The 15,931-nt window shown below is 41.7% G+C and overlaps 2 protein-coding genes across 7 annotated transcripts; both read right to left on the bottom strand.

The window, feature by feature from the left end:
- Positions 1 to 1,153: 1,153 nt before the first annotated feature.
- LOC136433241 (beclin 1-associated autophagy-related key regulator-like) lies at positions 1,154 to 7,806 on the bottom strand. 3 transcript variants are annotated; one of them, XM_066425246.1, is made up of 11 exons: positions 7,546 to 7,806; positions 6,520 to 6,582; positions 6,254 to 6,296; positions 5,670 to 5,751; positions 5,280 to 5,514; positions 4,835 to 4,951; positions 4,227 to 4,432; positions 3,505 to 3,628; positions 2,994 to 3,084; positions 2,728 to 2,807; positions 1,154 to 2,217 (listed from the first exon to the last, which is right to left on the bottom strand). In XM_066425246.1, exons 1-11 carry the CDS (start codon positions 7,764 to 7,766, stop codon positions 1,869 to 1,871), a joined length of 1,611 nt encoding a protein of 536 aa, XP_066281343.1. In that variant the 5' UTR covers positions 7,767 to 7,806; the 3' UTR covers positions 1,154 to 1,868. The 3 variants fall into 3 exon arrangements, with proteins under 3 accessions (XP_066281343.1, XP_066281342.1, XP_066281344.1); XM_066425245.1 differs by having other exon boundaries at positions 4,224 to 4,432; positions 7,546 to 7,805; XM_066425247.1 differs by lacking the exon at positions 4,835 to 4,951 and having other exon boundaries at positions 4,224 to 4,432; positions 7,546 to 7,803.
- Positions 7,807 to 8,249: 443 nt separating this feature from the next.
- LOC136433245 (protein FosB-like) lies at positions 8,250 to 14,696 on the bottom strand. 4 transcript variants are annotated; one of them, XM_066425254.1, is made up of 4 exons: positions 14,507 to 14,696; positions 11,800 to 12,347; positions 9,896 to 10,003; positions 8,250 to 9,388 (listed from the first exon to the last, which is right to left on the bottom strand). In XM_066425254.1, exons 2-4 carry the CDS (start codon positions 12,055 to 12,057, stop codon positions 9,251 to 9,253), a joined length of 504 nt encoding a protein of 167 aa, XP_066281351.1. In that variant the 5' UTR covers positions 12,058 to 12,347; positions 14,507 to 14,696; the 3' UTR covers positions 8,250 to 9,250. The 4 variants fall into 4 exon arrangements, with proteins under 4 accessions (XP_066281351.1, XP_066281352.1, XP_066281353.1 ...); XM_066425255.1 differs by lacking the exon at positions 14,507 to 14,696 and adding an exon at positions 12,490 to 13,101; XM_066425256.1 differs by lacking the exon at positions 14,507 to 14,696 and adding an exon at positions 12,509 to 13,101.
- Positions 14,697 to 15,931: the final 1,235 nt, after the last annotated feature.

Genomic DNA, 15,931 nt, shown 5'->3' with positions numbered 1-15,931 from the left:
ATGTACATATGTACAACAATATCACAATATCAAGGAATTGTCTTGTACAATATATACACAGCATCATAGATAGAGTCCTTGTGTCCATTGCAACATTAGATTTACAGCATTTTGTTTTACTCAAAAGACAAAATAAGTTAATTACATCAAGACCTGTCAGCAGAGGGAAGAAACTAAAACTTTCATTGTGTTATCTACATACTAAACTTGAAAAATAACCCTTTCTGGTTGTACCCTACTGCATATCCACTAAGCTAATCTGAAATACTGGCTTCAGGACAATTTCATTTAAACATTTGAGAGGGGTGGATACATGTCACAGGAACAGCTATGGCTTGGCAAATTCAATGCCATGCTTTACAAGAGGCAGAGGTCTCATAGCTTTTGGCTTGTGCGTTGCACATGCAAGAAATGTATTCACAAGGACACTACAAATCCCTTGCTAAACACTGCAGAACAATTGTACAACAAGAGTCAAGAAGGAAAGTCTGGTGTTTATAGCTAATCAGACTACAAGCAGTCCAATGGAAAGGGTCTGTGGGTTGACTGAAGCACATGGAATTTCCAGTAATGTAAAACAATCAATTAAACAAAATCTTGCATCTTCCTTTCAATGATATAGACATGTTTTTCCGAGAATCGGCAGAATTGACATTCAGGATTGTTTACCATCCACACAAAGTTTTGGGAAACATGGAATGACCTAAAATTTTCCTGAGTACAGAATTGATTTGATGGTGCAGTCTTTCTCTCATTCACCCATTCATATTCTCTCTCAGTCTCTCTTTCTTACATACACACACACACATACACACACACACACACACACACGTATTTGAGGCATGATACATTTGTCATTACTTTTAGATCTGATGATAAAACAATAATAAATAGGCACTGTTCATTGTTTCTCTTCCTTCCATCAGATACATATCACATTGATTGTATACAAGCATACATCTCTGAAGGGAAGAATCATCTCTATCTACTACATTATTCTGCATTGTCAATGCCTTACTGGTGCAAGTAAGATGGCATTGTCTTCTTCTGCTGCATGTGCACCCCCCCCCCCCCCCCCCAACATGTCCAGCTAGTCTTAACTAAAGATATGCTTACAAATGACTGTCAGCATTACTGAGGCATGTAGGAGATATCATTTAACAAGCAATTTTTATGTCATGACCAATAGGTAAAATCATCATCATCAGTATCAACATCTCCATCTACAACATTCATATTACTTATGGCATAGTGACGAACTGGAAATTGCAAGAAAGGTGGAAAAGAGAGAGGGAAGGCAAGTCCTCTAGAGTCAGAGTTTACCTGCTGAACCTGCCTTTTTACCTATGCACACTTTATCAAGAATGAGCAAGATGATGTACCTCTACAGCATGGCATTGAGTCAGAGATCATTCAGGAAAGCCTATATGTCTACCAGGAGCATATTGAAGATTTGTGAATTGACAGTCATCTTTCATGTAGTAATCATCATAAAGTACAGCAGAATTCAGAAACTTCCCATTTAGAGCTATTCCAGGAAAACTGGTCAAAAAGGTGAGTGTTTGAAAAATACAATACACTCATACTCTTGATTTGCAAATTACATACCATCCATGATCAAATACTCAGCTCTCCTTCAAAAATTTCTACATGAAGTCAAATGCTTTTTCCCTATCCCTCTCTTATATCTAACTCCACCTGACACACACATGTGGTCTATTGTACAATGTAATCTGCAATCAAATTAAGAAAGTACTTCCAGATGTCGAGCAACCTTCCAGGGACGGCCTTGATAGAAACTTGTACTTGTACCAACACAGTTCCTTGTAGAAGTTGACAGCTTCAAACACAAGACAAAAACTCATCCGTCACTTGTTTCCACCTTGTCCTGTAGCAGTGCGCCAAAACGAGGCTACTGTCTCTGCTGCTGATGACATCAGACCCCCTGTGGGGCTGGTTGACATGGTAACAGTCACGCCCTGAGAGGTGCGCCTGTGGTGTGACACAAGTGCAGATGTGCTGCTTTCTCCAATGTACTCCACGTGTGGCTCGCCCAGCTGAGAGCTTGGCACGGTTTCCCAGTCGGTGCTGATGTCATGCTCATCGGTACCGGCCGCACCGTCATCATCACTGTCATCCATAGCATGGCTCGCGCCAGAGGTCAATGCCTCTTCTATTGACTGGATCATTTCTGGATTTACATCGAATGCACCACATCTACAGGCAAATAAACAAGAACAAGGTCATACCAAAGTCTGTTCCAACTGTGTAAAACAACTACATACATGTACATTGATTATCATGGCCTGTGTGTTGACCACTGTTCTTTACTGCTCCAGGCATTTCTATTCTTGAAAGTTCATCTTACCTTCTTATGAGGTAACCAACTTGAAATCTTAAGACCACAAGGTGATTCACTCCTTGAAATACACTATAACACTCCTAACCCCTCCAAACTAAAAAACATTCCCACTGTCTACATGCTACTATGAAAGTGTAGTATTGTAATGCAAACAGCTACATTGAGTAAGTACCAACACATGCTGAGAGTTCTGCGAGTACATATAGAATTTAGACTAAAATCAGAAGACTATGAAACACAAGAGGCATGTTGAAGTTCCTCCCTACTGCTACCACAACCGGTGCTTATATAGCTATCCACCATGACTAAACAGATAGTAATAAAAAACGTTTGGTAAATAAAAAGGACAAGAAACAGATTCTAACCTGCCAAGATCAGGTGAGCTGAAGAGGGCCTGTATGTTCCTGAGGGTCTGCATGGGGTGTAACAGTTCTGGGGACACATTCTGGGTACAACACAGAAACAAATGCACTTGTCAATACAAAGCCTTAGGTAAAGGAAAACATAGGCAGTGAAGACTTTCTGGGATATCTGTTAATAATGTAAGCTTACTATACATGATGAAATCAACTAAAAACAACAGTATCAACCCTGCATCGTGTAAACCAGTAAACAGAACAGCCCAACTTACCTGAGTAAAGCAGAGGTGCAGGATGTTGGTGTTGAGTTTTGCCACACTTCTGTGGAACCGAGCACTACTCAATGGCTCCCCACAAAACTCACTGGAAAACAGGGAATCATGCAAAGTACTTTCAAACACAGTGTCAAACACAGTGTCCATTCATCAGAAGCTAGCAATATTACTTTTTTTATCTGACCATTAGGAATAGTGCAATGGAAAAAAAACCTAGAAAATCATGCAAAGTCCTTTGAAACAGTGTCCATTCATCAGAAGCTAGCAATATCACTTTTTTATCTGATTGAAAAAGGAATAGTGCATTTGAAACAAACTAGAAAGGAAAAGTAATGAATTGAAAACATCATTTTTAAATGTAGTTCAGACACTAGTATCAGGGAGTGTGCACTGTAAGTGAAAGTTCTCTGGTCACCGTAAAATCTTTATTTGACTTAACTGGCCAAGAAATCATACACTTATTCTTGCATACTTGCTTGGCACCTGGTTGTATACAGTAGGGTCTAACCTGTAGCATATTCTCTTGGGCAGGTTGACTCCCAGGTAGAAGGCTAACAGTTTGACCAGCTGTGTTGTATGGCTGAGGGCAGCGCTGAAGGTGTAGGCAGGATTCTTCTGGTCCAGGTCGGAGTCTGGGAAAACACACAGCTTTTTAATGAAATGTGAGAGGACCATCTTTTGGAATTGTGTTTCTGGGAGCTTAAGCTTAGCTCTTAGAGCAGCACAGAAAAGACAAGCAAAGAACAAACATCTGAGATTTACACCTGTGGCCTTTCACATAGGATGTATTTAGCAGCACAGGTATATGTAGTTGAATCCAGGTCCACTAAGTTAAGTATCATATCTGAAAGACCACAAGTGTACACATTGTATCCCAATATTTGCAGGAACAGACAGCAGGCAACACAAGAACAAGGAGAATAGTTAAGTCTGCTTTCATTCGGGATGTTGAACCTCTTGACAGTGATGAGAAAAAAGTTGAAGTGAATAGAAGGTAATGAACAACAGTACAATAACAGGATGTCCATGATGCAAGCAGTACAAAGGGAGCCAGACAGTCCTTATAAAATGTGCTAAAACACTGTGGGGTTGAGATAGCAGAAAGTGATTGAATTCCCTGACACATGCACCTATGTGTTTGAAAAATGGTTACTGTAAGTAGCGTGGGGTCAAAGCTGGATGAAATGATCAGTTGTCTCTCGGGATGAGTTTATTATAGCCATGTACCACCTGGTCCTATGGATGCCTCTTTATTAGCCTCCATCCAGTCTAGGTAGGCCGAGTAGTTCCCGTTGGCAGGCAGGCACGGCTCCACGATGCAGACCTGGGAGTCATTATTGATGTCTGTGTACACCCAGCGACCTCGTACGTACGCCGTACGTCTGGCCTCTGCCAGCTGCTGCACTGTGCTCTCCGATATGTCCTCCTCAGAGTCCCTGGAACAAAAATATGGGGATGGGGAATCAAACACACGGTAAAAAAAGAAACCAGTTTCTGATACATCTCGAAATCTAGGGTGACTTTATCATGTTGTGCGTTTTCACCGAGCAGTTTGTATACCTATTTCATCATCAGCAAAAGAAGGTACACATATAAGCAACTCAAGATTGAAGTAAAGATTAGTTGCAGTCATGTTAAACGACCACATGCCTTTTATCATTTTATCACCCTTCAAAATTGGACCCAAACTTTTTGTCTAATGTCGGTATGTATAGTTCCAGAGATTCTAGAAGGCATCCATGAACCAGAAATCAAGTCCCAGTGCTCCCCACACCAGATAACCACCCTAGCCACCAGCCTAGAGAGGGTGAGGGGGCGTCTGTGACACGTTTGCCTACCAGAAGTTGAGGAAGTGAACAACTTTCCCCCGCCGTTCCCAGAATCGGCCCTTGTCAGGGGGTTCAGCTGGGGGGGACTCAAGAACCTGGATCCTCTTAGGACTTGTAGGACTAGAACTAGGGAGTAAAGTCAATATAGGGATTTACCACCCAGTGCAGATTGCCTTTACTGTCAAATTGTGATACTCAAGTCTCCTCCTAAAATTGCATGCTGTCTGGAACGCTATAGTTATCATCAAATGCCCATAAAATAATCCATGCATATGTCCTTACAAACCTGTTGTGAAACTCTAAGTCATTCCATATTTTGAGCCTGATCAGCCCCTACCACCAACACACGCACAATTTAGATATAAAGCAAACTACCGGTATAGGGTGTAGCAAACTCACTACACTGTATCTGTAAGCAAAACAAATACCACAATGTGTTGTAGACGGCACCTACCCTGTGTGAGCGACATCCTGGATGTCAAAGATGCTGGTGGTCAGCTCGCGGATGTTGTCTCGGCGCACGTCGACCAGCGCCTCCTGACGTACCTCCAGCTCCTCGTGCTGGCGTGCCACGTGGGCCTGGATCTGGGACAGGTACTGCTGGATCTTCTCCAGCTTCTCCGTGTGCCGAAGCTCCTTGTGTTTCCTCCGCCGATTCTCCTCATGCAGCTGGGACAGCTGCTCGTGTTCTGGACAGGAAACAGGAATTTATCACATAGATTTAGTCAGTTTCTTAAAAGTTTCACATAAGAGCAAAACTAAAGCACAATGCAAACACACATATTTGAGGTTCTCACAAATAGCCTGATGACAAGAGAATAAAAAACACAACAAACAGCCTCACCCTCCTTCTTCCTTGCCTCCACCTCATCTACTGCTTTTCTGAGGGCCACCAGCCTGCTGGTACAGTCCAAAACTTCCCATCTCTATACAGGGCATTCATTAAAACAACAGTGTTAACTGCTACAGAACTAAAGACCTATACAATAGAATATATCTATAACAAGATACTATTGCAGTAATTTGTACTATTCTTGGCCATTCTTATGTTTAAATACTGTCATCCTGGCAAAATACTGTCTACTTGAATAGGTGTGTTTTCCAGGCTAATCAATGCCAAATGTCCTGTATGTACTGGTACCATCAATCACCACTAGTGGCAACTTGCACAAGAAGACACTTTCTTGACACTCTCTACTTCCATCTGTTTCTGCTTTGGCACAACATGATAGCATGATAGAGAATTTTAAGTGCACCAAAGACCAAGGAAGTTGAACCTCATTGCAAAGACAAAGTAAGCCTTCATTAAAATCATGAAAACCATGAAAGAAAAACAAGGTACAGCACTTACTACTGTGCCAGTCAGAACATTGATACATAACATAGATGTCTCTATTTGCAGGAAAAGCCATTCAGATGAAGACTTACCAAAGATACAACTTTCTTGCTACTGTCAACCACATCTGAAGCCCTGTGAGACAACAAGTTGTTAGGAAAAACTGTATTGTCTACTCCATCAATGCATCTTGAAATGATGAAACCTCATGGCGTGTTTGAACGCTGTGACTTGTAATCAGAAGTTGACTACCTAGAACTTCTAAAGTCATCTTTGTACGACTACAAGAAGAGTATCGTTTACTAGGGCGGAAGTTGCAATCCTGCAACATCTTTCAGTTGGCATTCAAACAACTTACCTGGCATGAAGTTTCAATCTTTCTCTCTTCCAATTTGAAAGCTCTTGTAACTTTTCTGAATATCTGAAATGCAGCATAAAAGATAAATCATATCAAATGGATACAGTGAGTGCATGAACTTATGAACATTAGAGACAGCAGAGTGCTGCTGAAATTCTCCAGTCATCTACTCAGACAATGGTGTTTGACATGAACATTTAATCATGAAATATCTAGCGCAAAATGTTGCCAGGGGCAGCAGAACAACTCACCAAGGGATGATGTGTAGGCGGGCAGGACTGACATACATGTGTAATAATTCACACATATTTCAAGATATTTGAATTTAGATTAAACTTAACCAGAAAATTCATGTACAATATTTTGAGTGAGCTTATCGTTTCAACTGGGAAATATGATGCTTCAATGTAAAAAAAATCATATGTATAATATTTATATGAGATTTTAAATCCGTTGCCGCAGTGAGTGACTGTTGCAGGGCTTCTCTTGCTTACAGACTGTTGAAACTGAAGAGAAGCCCTGCAATATCATACCTTACTGTATGTACCAACCCCACACCCACAAATCATCCCTTCACAAACATGTAGAATGATTAAATGTATTAATTTATCATAATTTTAATATTGTACAACACTGGCATTGATGTACCATTTTTTCAGACCAGTGAATGCCTATGGCAATTATCTGCATATTCTTGCATCTGAGGAAGCATAGAAGTTTCGAAAGTCTGATGCAATGACGTAGGACTGGCGCACAACTTCTGATAAACAAGATAAATAATGGGATCAAATCTATCTGAACAAAAGACCAGACAGTCGAGACGATTCCACTTCACGGGGGGGGGTGTAAACTAGACGAGACTAAGTAACAATTTTGATGGCAGCTGTCAATCAACTTACACCTGCTGTCAATCATCGAGGATCATCGGTTTGTGAACTATGGCATTTCTTGTCAGTTTTCAGGGAAGCAGAGCGGCTATTTTAAAGAGATACACGATTTGTAAAAAGTTTTGAAAAGCCAACCTACCTAGCTGGCGAGTCCGAGCAGTCAGGCCTACTAAAATTACCGTCATTCACACACGATTTACAGGTAAACCTTTTCTTTCTGCTACAACATAACGGGCACTTCTGTACAGGGGTGGAGAGGTCGTCGGAACTGTCTGACGAGGAGCCAGCCTCGAGCTGTTGCTTGTCGACTAGAACGTTGCTGGAAGAGGAACTGTCAGAGTTGGAGTCTATGGCCGCCATTTTGATTACGTCAGAGTGTTTTGGTCAAAAGCATCACGGGACAGCTATTTATGGCCGGTACCATTTACTCAAAAGGGGAGTTATGCTTCCACTCAGACGGTCTGAACATAATACTAGTATGTGGATTTGGACGACTCCTTGCTGCCAGTTGTCATGTCGTTTTCTTTTTGTCAAAAAGACCTCGAGTAATGGAGATGTAAGAAATTAGAATACCAATGGGACGTACGAGAATGGCACCGCCGGTGACTTTGACCCGTAAAAGCTATGCCACGTTGTAGCCCTTAGCACGTTACTGAGGCAATACTTTATTGTTTCCTTTGGAGCACAGAACAAATGCATGCTACATGTTCAGTTGAAATGTGTTCACTTGCTCACTTTCTTATTTTTCTTTCCTTTCCTTTGTGAAATTAATTATCTGTTGTAAGCCTCTGTATTCGGTCTCTTCAGAGTGTTGTTCGGAGAGAAATGAAGATTTCAAAATCATTAACAAAAAGATAATCTTTTATTCGCACAGTTTACGCCATATAATATATATTATTACCATAATTTTGTAGAACCAGCTAACGGTCATAGAAAAGTAGAAAATCTCAATATACAGCGACCAATAGGAAACACTTTTAGATCATAAATATATATTGGCCCATGTGTCGCAATAATCAATAACAATCATAGCTCTGCATGACGCTTACAGATTGTGCATTATATTGAAATCAGTATGTGATACAACGTTGTAGTCAAATTCAATGTTTCGTCACTGATGTGGTACATCGAGTCACAAAAATAGCAGTATGAGCTGGAATCTGACCGTTACTACGTGCCACGGTCAAGTTACATCGTGAGACTCCGAGGAGTCGGTCTTTTCTGGCAGTGATTGGTGTGTGCAGAAAAATCGCTACACTTACATCGGATTGATTCGCTTTCTGGTACTTTGACCATTTTGAAGTCTACTGTGTAAAAACTAGACTATCATCGTGTACGTACATTTAACAGTGAGACGGAAAGGTTGATACGTTCGTCTATACAACATGGAAGTAATATAAATATATCGGCAGCGAACTTAACACCATAACTCTAAAACCAAACATGATTATCGAAACAAAATCAAAGTCCTAATAACGTCATAAATAGAAATACCACGAGGATTACAACTCCCTTTGTATTGTTGGGTATATTTCTCCTGTTTTCCAATAGTTCCTCAAAGTTTACCTGATGTCAGTTACTGAAGTCATGTTTAAACACACATGTTCTTCTTCTGCTTGGTTATTGATTTTGATGCACTTTAATATCGAACCCACCATTCATGAATAATTCATGAGAACAATGAAAGCCTTTTCCCAACACCACAGATATGGTCATCTAGTAGAATATGTTTAGAATTTCTCCGCTGGGAAATGTTCTGCCATATAAGGCTCCAGCTGATCATGATGTCAACCAGACTAAAGCGCCAGGTGAGGATCTACGGGTGATTGACATGTGTCCCTCCATCACGACTGTTCCATCTGCTCAGTGTGGCAGAGGGCGATGTGCTCGGTGAGTGCCCGCTGCAGCTGGTCCCGCTGGGCCTGCAGGCGCGCGATCTCCGTCTGCAGACCGGAGTTCAGGTTCCCCAGCTGGATGGTCTCCTGCAGAAGGTAACATCCGATGAACATGCAACGTAACGTTAGATCATGCTGGGTGTTCGAATTATCAACATAACTTCACTCCTTTTTGTACAGTTTATCACTAATTCTGTGAAATCGACTGAAACAGACAACCGTTGTCCTATTATTGCTGTATGCAAACTTAATTGGCGAAGTTCATATTCTTATCGGTTCCAGAAGAGGATGTCGATTGAAAGCAACTACACACACATATTCAACATCGGAAAGCGTACGTACGTGCACAGTATACGTGTTTGTAAGGATCGGAGCAACTTCTAACATTGTAGTTCAGTGGCCGATGATTCCAAACTTTCTGTGAGTTTCAGTCACCGCCATGCTTGAATGAATCTTATTTAGTTTCTCTGGTCCCTTTCCCGCCCATTATGAAAACAGTTTGTCAGCACAAATGAGTCATTGCAAACTTGCCGATACATGTACCAAAGAGGGTTGCGCAATCTTTTAAGACATCGCACAACGCCAGCCCCTCACCCTGTGCAGCCTCTCGGCCAGCTCTCTCCTCCGAGTCCGACATCTAGCCGCGGCCTCCCTGTTCCTGTCCCGCCGCCGCTGCAGACGCTTCTCCTCAGCCGCCGTCAGCTGACAAGAAGAGACATTTTATGATAAGAATATACAAAGTATAAGGTAAGGAAAGGTAAAACGAATAGAATAAAGCTTCAAAGATATCCAGTCGATTCTTTCAAATTACTAATTGCCGTTCATCATGGGGCGCTCGTCCATCGACACCTTGTCCATTCCTCGACATTGGACTTCTGAAGTCCATTAACGTTTCTTTGAAATACAAAAGTCCCACATGAAATGAAGGATCCAACAACATGTGCGACCTCAGGCACACATTAATGTTGCCCCTTGACCTATCATTTTGTGACTCATGACGCTTGAATCTTTGCTCTACTGCCGGAGGTTCCCACAGCCTTTGGGTAGGGCTGGGCAGAGTTTCGAACAATCATTCCGGTGGTTTCCACCACACCCCAGATCACCATGCCTGAATATGGTACTCTCCAAGCAGAGCTAGGGTTTCGGCTGGTTTTGACGTGTTTTTAGGCGTTTTTGTCATGCCTTCTACTTTGTCATCGTTTTTGTTGTGTCGCTACACAACAAAAACGATGACAAAGTAGAAGGCATGACAAAAACGCCTAAAACACGTCTAAAACCAGCCGAAACCCTAGCTCTGCTTGGAGAGTATGAATATGGGGCGAGTCTTCTTGGACGCCGAGACCGCTTACAGAGTTCGTGGTATGAAACAACTTTTGAAAGTTTCGCCTTTGGATACAGTGTTTACCCTATGTACATCATGGGTTTGATTTTTTTGAAATTGTTGTTTTGATATAGAGTCCATTCCAAGTCACCAAGTGGGTTTTATAATAATATTTGTAATAATTCAGAAAAAATTCTAATAGAAGAATATCTGACTGACAATAGTTCTAAATTTTTCTAAAAGATTGAATATAAAAATATGAATTTATTTGAAGTCGATTAGATAATTTAGAAATATTTTGAAAGGAACTGCGCAAAAATCTCTTTATTTAGAATAATTTCTAAACATCGATGTGATTCTCTCACTTTTATAAATATTTGCAAAGAATGGTAGAAAATGGTTAACAATGGTAGAATGGTGATTGCCCCCATAAAAGTAGGTGCTAATCTGGCCCTTCTGTCTGCTTTTGTACATCTTTAGACTTCACTGCGGGACACTGTTGGGTCCTTTGTGAAAAGGATTCTTCCCTCTACTTCGCAAGGATGTGTGAATTGCTTTCTTCCCAGCCCTCTGACCTATTTATAAAGATGTTACAAATAATGGTATAAAATGGTAGGAAATTGTAAATATTGGTAAATAATGGTAGAATGCTGTTACCATTATTTAGAAACTGTTAGAAATATCATATTCCATATGATGAATATTTCTAAAGTTTAAGAAAACCGGAGAAATATTTGTAAAGTTGAAATCACATTCAAAATATTTCTAAAGTATGAAATCTCTCACACAAATAATTACAATAGATTGAAAACATTTGTAAATTATGACAATAACAACCCTCTTGGTGACTTGGAATGGACTCTATGAATGAACAACTAAAAGAAATATAAAGTTTTGTTCTCATCATGAGAACCATTTATATGCGTGCTTTGTCTGATGATATTGCACTGTATTGATTTTATTTTCCTGATCATGTTGCAACAGTAGATCCATTAACGACAGTCAGGTCTTGTGACAACATACAAATAAATGAATAAAACATGTAGCCTAGTTCATTCAAATAGCAAAACAAAATAGAAATAGATAAACATGATTCTAAACCTTTTAGATGTTTAGAGTCCATGTATATGCCGTAAACGTATGTGTCAAAGTAATTGAAGAAACTAATAATTCTTACCGGTCTTGACTCCCTTCCATCAGACCGTGCATTCAACAGGTCGAAGTCGGGGAGTATCATGCCGTCATCCTGCTGTCTGGCCCGGATCGTCGCCCGCAGTTCATCCTTGACACTAGCAGACGCTCCCCCGCCAGAGTCCCCCGATCCGGGCGACCAACTGCTGGGGCTGCCCTCAGTGTAAGGATCCTCCTCCAGCAGTAATCCTGCGTCCGACGCGCGGGGCTCGTCGTCTTGGCGGTCCCGTCGCGATGTTGACATGACGCGGCTTACAACAACTCGCTCACCGCCTTAGGGCACACCACTAATGGATTTTCTTCAATAAAGACAATAAAAGACAACGTCGATTGTTGAATGGAGGCAAGTCGCCAATTCAGTTATGAAGAACGTTCCGGTGAAAGCTGGTTTTACTGAGAAGCTTGTAGTGCAGATACCGCCGTGCTGTGCCACACGTTCCAGATACGTTTCAGATATAAGTCGATGATTGCGTCCTTCGCAAGAAACACGTGTTGGAAAATCCCTTCGTAGATGACGTCACCAGTAGTCCATTACTAGTAAACAAGAAATTAAACAAACGATAACGAGTTATGTAGAAAGAAAAGAATTCATGGATCAGTCAATCAATCAAGTACTAGTAATCAGATAGTCAATTGTCGTTTGAACGATCATGGAGATGAAATGAAGATTTTTCACCTCCCCGTCCCTAGCATACCTGACGTCGAAGCCCAACGAACCTGAATCATGTGAGTGGTTGTCAACGCGGGGTCAGATCTTTTATAGTGTTATTTGTGATTGCGCAATAGAGTCAAGCTATTACACGTCCTTCAGATTGTTCTTGCCTGGACAAGTGCCAATTCTGTTTGTTTTAATACTCTGAACAATTGTAATCAGCTTATGTCAACACTGTCCTTGCTGTATTTTTCCACAGCCATTGAAATTAACAAAGTAAGGTTGTGGACACTTGTTGTCATACAGTTATAGCACTGATGAGTCAGGCTTTTGTCCCAATAGGTCATCTTCGGGTCACCAAACCAAACTAGGAGGATATCACCATTTCTTATCGCTGGTACATCGTCAAAAAGCTACTTTCCATCAAAATGACTCACAGAGAGCGTTAGTATGAATAATCAAGATGGGAAATACCAGTAACTAGTGGAAAAGTACCAGGCTGTCGCTTTTATAACTTCCATTTGAACTTTATTCATTTGTTTGTCTGCAGCAGGAGTCTCGAACAAGCGCGAACATGCACCCGTCTCAACCTCGGCGCCTTGTCTTATTGATGACCTCATGATCATAAGGTCAATGGCATGCCCGGGCCTGCCTACGAAACTCCATGCTCTATTTGTTACGTTGTTTGTTTATTTGTTTGCTTCTTTTTTTTGTCATTCCGGAGCAAACCGCTTCGAGCAGGTTTGAAGGGCTTGACTGCAGTTAATACAAGAGCCGCAAGAGAGCATTCCGCTGTGTAGCCACAAATGTAAACGTGAGCGTCATTTTGTTTGAAAGGTCGCATGAATTTACTGGTGAAGGCTTACAGTTTGTTACTGTGAATTTACCGTATTTGAGTCAGTTTACATATAGAAATTTGTTCAACTGGGCCTCGATACAGGCCCAAGACAGTGTTACCGCGGTACAAGCACTTTTTTTATTGTTTGCTTGTGTTTTGTTCAGGGACAGTGTGTCTGTTTGTCTGTCACGTGATTCTAGATCAAATGTTTTGAAAATGTTACTAGATACATGTAACGTTATAGTCAAAATGTTTACACATAATGACTAACGTTGTTTATTCAGCTAATGACATAAAATTGCTTAAGTTGTCCAAAGGTCATGGTAGAAAGCCAGTTCGTTACTTAGTACATACGTGTAAGGCCTTTACCTAAAATTTCCAGGTACTTCCTCTTGACTTCCGTGTATCGCGTACCAGCCCGTGACTGGTGCACATGTTGTTACCGAGGATAGAACCATGCTCAGGTTTCCTCTCGTAACCTGGCACAATAACGTCAATAACGCTTTTAATTTTATTAGTTCTCAAGAGACGTAAACAAAAGTCTTGAGTCATGCCACGCCCACGCCACGGCACGCCACGTCGGGCGTCAAGTGTACTGCGGCACGCGAACATCCGGTCCGACCTTGGACACCTTTATTACATGCACATATTGAATTCATTCTGTGGGCTGCGAGAATTATTCTCCAAGCAGAGGTTTTGGTCGGGTGGGGTAGTAGTGGCCTTTTTTTTTTACGTTGGCCTCCCGTTGGGATACTATATATATATATACATGAGACCACGAAATTTAGTCGAGCCATTCAATTGCTACAGTCTTGTGAAACTTTGACAAACATACAATTTTGCTAGTAGTCTATGACCCAACTAAAGTTTGTGAAGAGTCACCTTACTGCTTACTGGCATTATACCAACAGGAACAAAGAACCCCAAGAGCACAAGCAGCGTAGTTTTCAAGATTAAATTGCAGAATTGACATTTTCGCAAATCCACAGTTTCAAAAGATACTGCAGTTTCAAACGTGACTCCTAGGGGGCGAAACGTTTTGATCACTTCTGCCTCGGCATTTGAAGGGCTACCGACAAACAGAGAACCATGACAATCTATTCAATTTTTTTTACACATCCTGAGCACTCGCAACCAACTTACTTCCTACATAACTTCTCTAACGAAAGCGATTCCAGAGCGGGCCGTGATGGCGACACCTACCTTCAGGGTCGGCACTGTCACCTTTGGGCCGCACAGACATGCCGTCGAAACCGCACCGCGTACGTCGCTGCTTCCGTTTGCGACGTTTCTCACCGCGAGTGTGAGTCTGTGGCCGCATGGACGGCGTGACTCAAAGTCACAATGTCCAAGTGACTGGCACTGCCATATAGGTGTGGCTTCCAACGTGTCTATGACTCATACAAGCAAAAGTTTTCTTTCGAACTTGAAAAATGTGCTGAGTCACGGCTTGCAAGTGTTCGATCGTGCCCTAACCGTAAAACTAACACTTTACTTGTTGGACCGGGAGGCGCATGTCGCTCACCCACACACTTGTGTGTGCGTTTTGTGCGCGTTACAGCCGGAAGCCCGCAAGGTAAATTCAGTCACTGAAGCGTGGTCACGGAAGTAACACTGGCGAAATCAAACTTTTTTGGCAGCGCAGTTGGAATAGCATTTGCCTCACTCATCAGAGACTCTTTCTCTTTGGTCGTGTTTTTGTTGGATTGAAGACAATAGAAAGTGACAGCTTTTAAGAGTTACGTTATCTCGATACTTTCCGATTTATGGAAAGAATCCTGCGCGTTGAGACTTATGTGCGTCCAGCCACTGGATTCTGGGAATAGTCCCCGGGGTTCCCTCACGGAAATAGACTGTTATCCAGCCTTCGGGCATTTCTGTTATCAACTTAATTGCAAGGATATATCAGTTAAGGGCGGATGTGAGGGGGTCCTTGGAAGTCTCACTAACGTGCACCCACACTCTGCTGTTTTATTTATCCATTTCTTAGTACAACACACATTCATCCCTATCTCTATCTTAAACCAAGCGAATACATACCTTTTATATCTTCTGGCCACCAAATGTCGCTTGCTTAGTGGACACAAGTGGGCAAGGTGAGGTATAAGCTGGCAGCTCCACGTCTTTAGTTAGAACAGGTGTTTCGGAAGGTCACAAGCCGCACACCGAGAGCGAAATTTTGGGACATTTGGGTTTCAGAGTCCTTTCAGACCCGTGTGTAGCTATTGATGGTCACTGGACAGAAATGGTTACTAGTACTTTCATACACGGGAGACAGAACAAGTACAACCCTGAAAACATCTCTTGTCAAATGGTATTGTCCAACATGCACCAGCTAACATGTGCAAGGTAAGCGGATATTTTTTCTTTGCCCAAAATGTAAGAAACTAGTAGTGTACGCTACTGGTGTATGCGTGAAGGATCTACTTCGTGCACAAATGAGGAAGTAAAACACACTTCCTGGAAAAAGCTCGGGTTTCTTGGACAAGGCCTGTTGGACCGAGAATAAAGTATCAAAGTATATGTAGCCGTTAGGTATCACATGACACCGGCATCATGTGAAGTAGGGGCTGTCTCAAAAGTTCGGATGCTGTTTCCTAACGTTCATCAGTAGAAGTCGTAACGTCG

This window comes from Branchiostoma lanceolatum, chromosome 4, assembly GCF_035083965.1.
Source record: "Branchiostoma lanceolatum isolate klBraLanc5 chromosome 4, klBraLanc5.hap2, whole genome shotgun sequence".
Taxonomy (NCBI): Eukaryota; Metazoa; Chordata; class Leptocardii; order Amphioxiformes; family Branchiostomatidae; genus Branchiostoma; species Branchiostoma lanceolatum.
Note: the sequence above shows the minus strand (reverse complement) of the source record. Positions and strands in the feature narration are given on the sequence as shown.

Excerpts from the sequence above, each read along its gene's own strand:
- LOC136433241 (XM_066425245.1), bottom strand. The coding sequence starts at position 7,766 with ATGGCGGCCATAGACTCCAACTCTGACAGTTCCTCTTCCAGCAACGTT. Across the intron at positions 6,583-7,545 it reads TGCTCGGACTCGCCAGCTAG|ATATTCAGAAAAGTTACAAG; the intron begins GTAGGTTGGCTT and ends GCTGCATTTCAG. Across the intron at positions 5,515-5,669 it reads GGAGGCAAGGAAGAAGGAGG|AACACGAGCAGCTGTCCCAG; the intron begins GTGAGGCTGTTT and ends TTTCCTGTCCAG.
- LOC136433245 (XM_066425254.1), bottom strand. The coding sequence starts at position 12,057 with ATGTCAACATCGCGACGGGACCGCCAAGACGACGAGCCCCGCGCGTCG. Across the intron at positions 10,004-11,799 it reads ATGGAAGGGAGTCAAGACCG|CTGACGGCGGCTGAGGAGAA; the intron begins GTAAGAATTATT and ends TCTTCTTGTCAG. Across the intron at positions 9,389-9,895 it reads TGGCCGAGAGGCTGCACAGG|GAGACCATCCAGCTGGGGAA; the intron begins GTGAGGGGCTGG and ends TACCTTCTGCAG.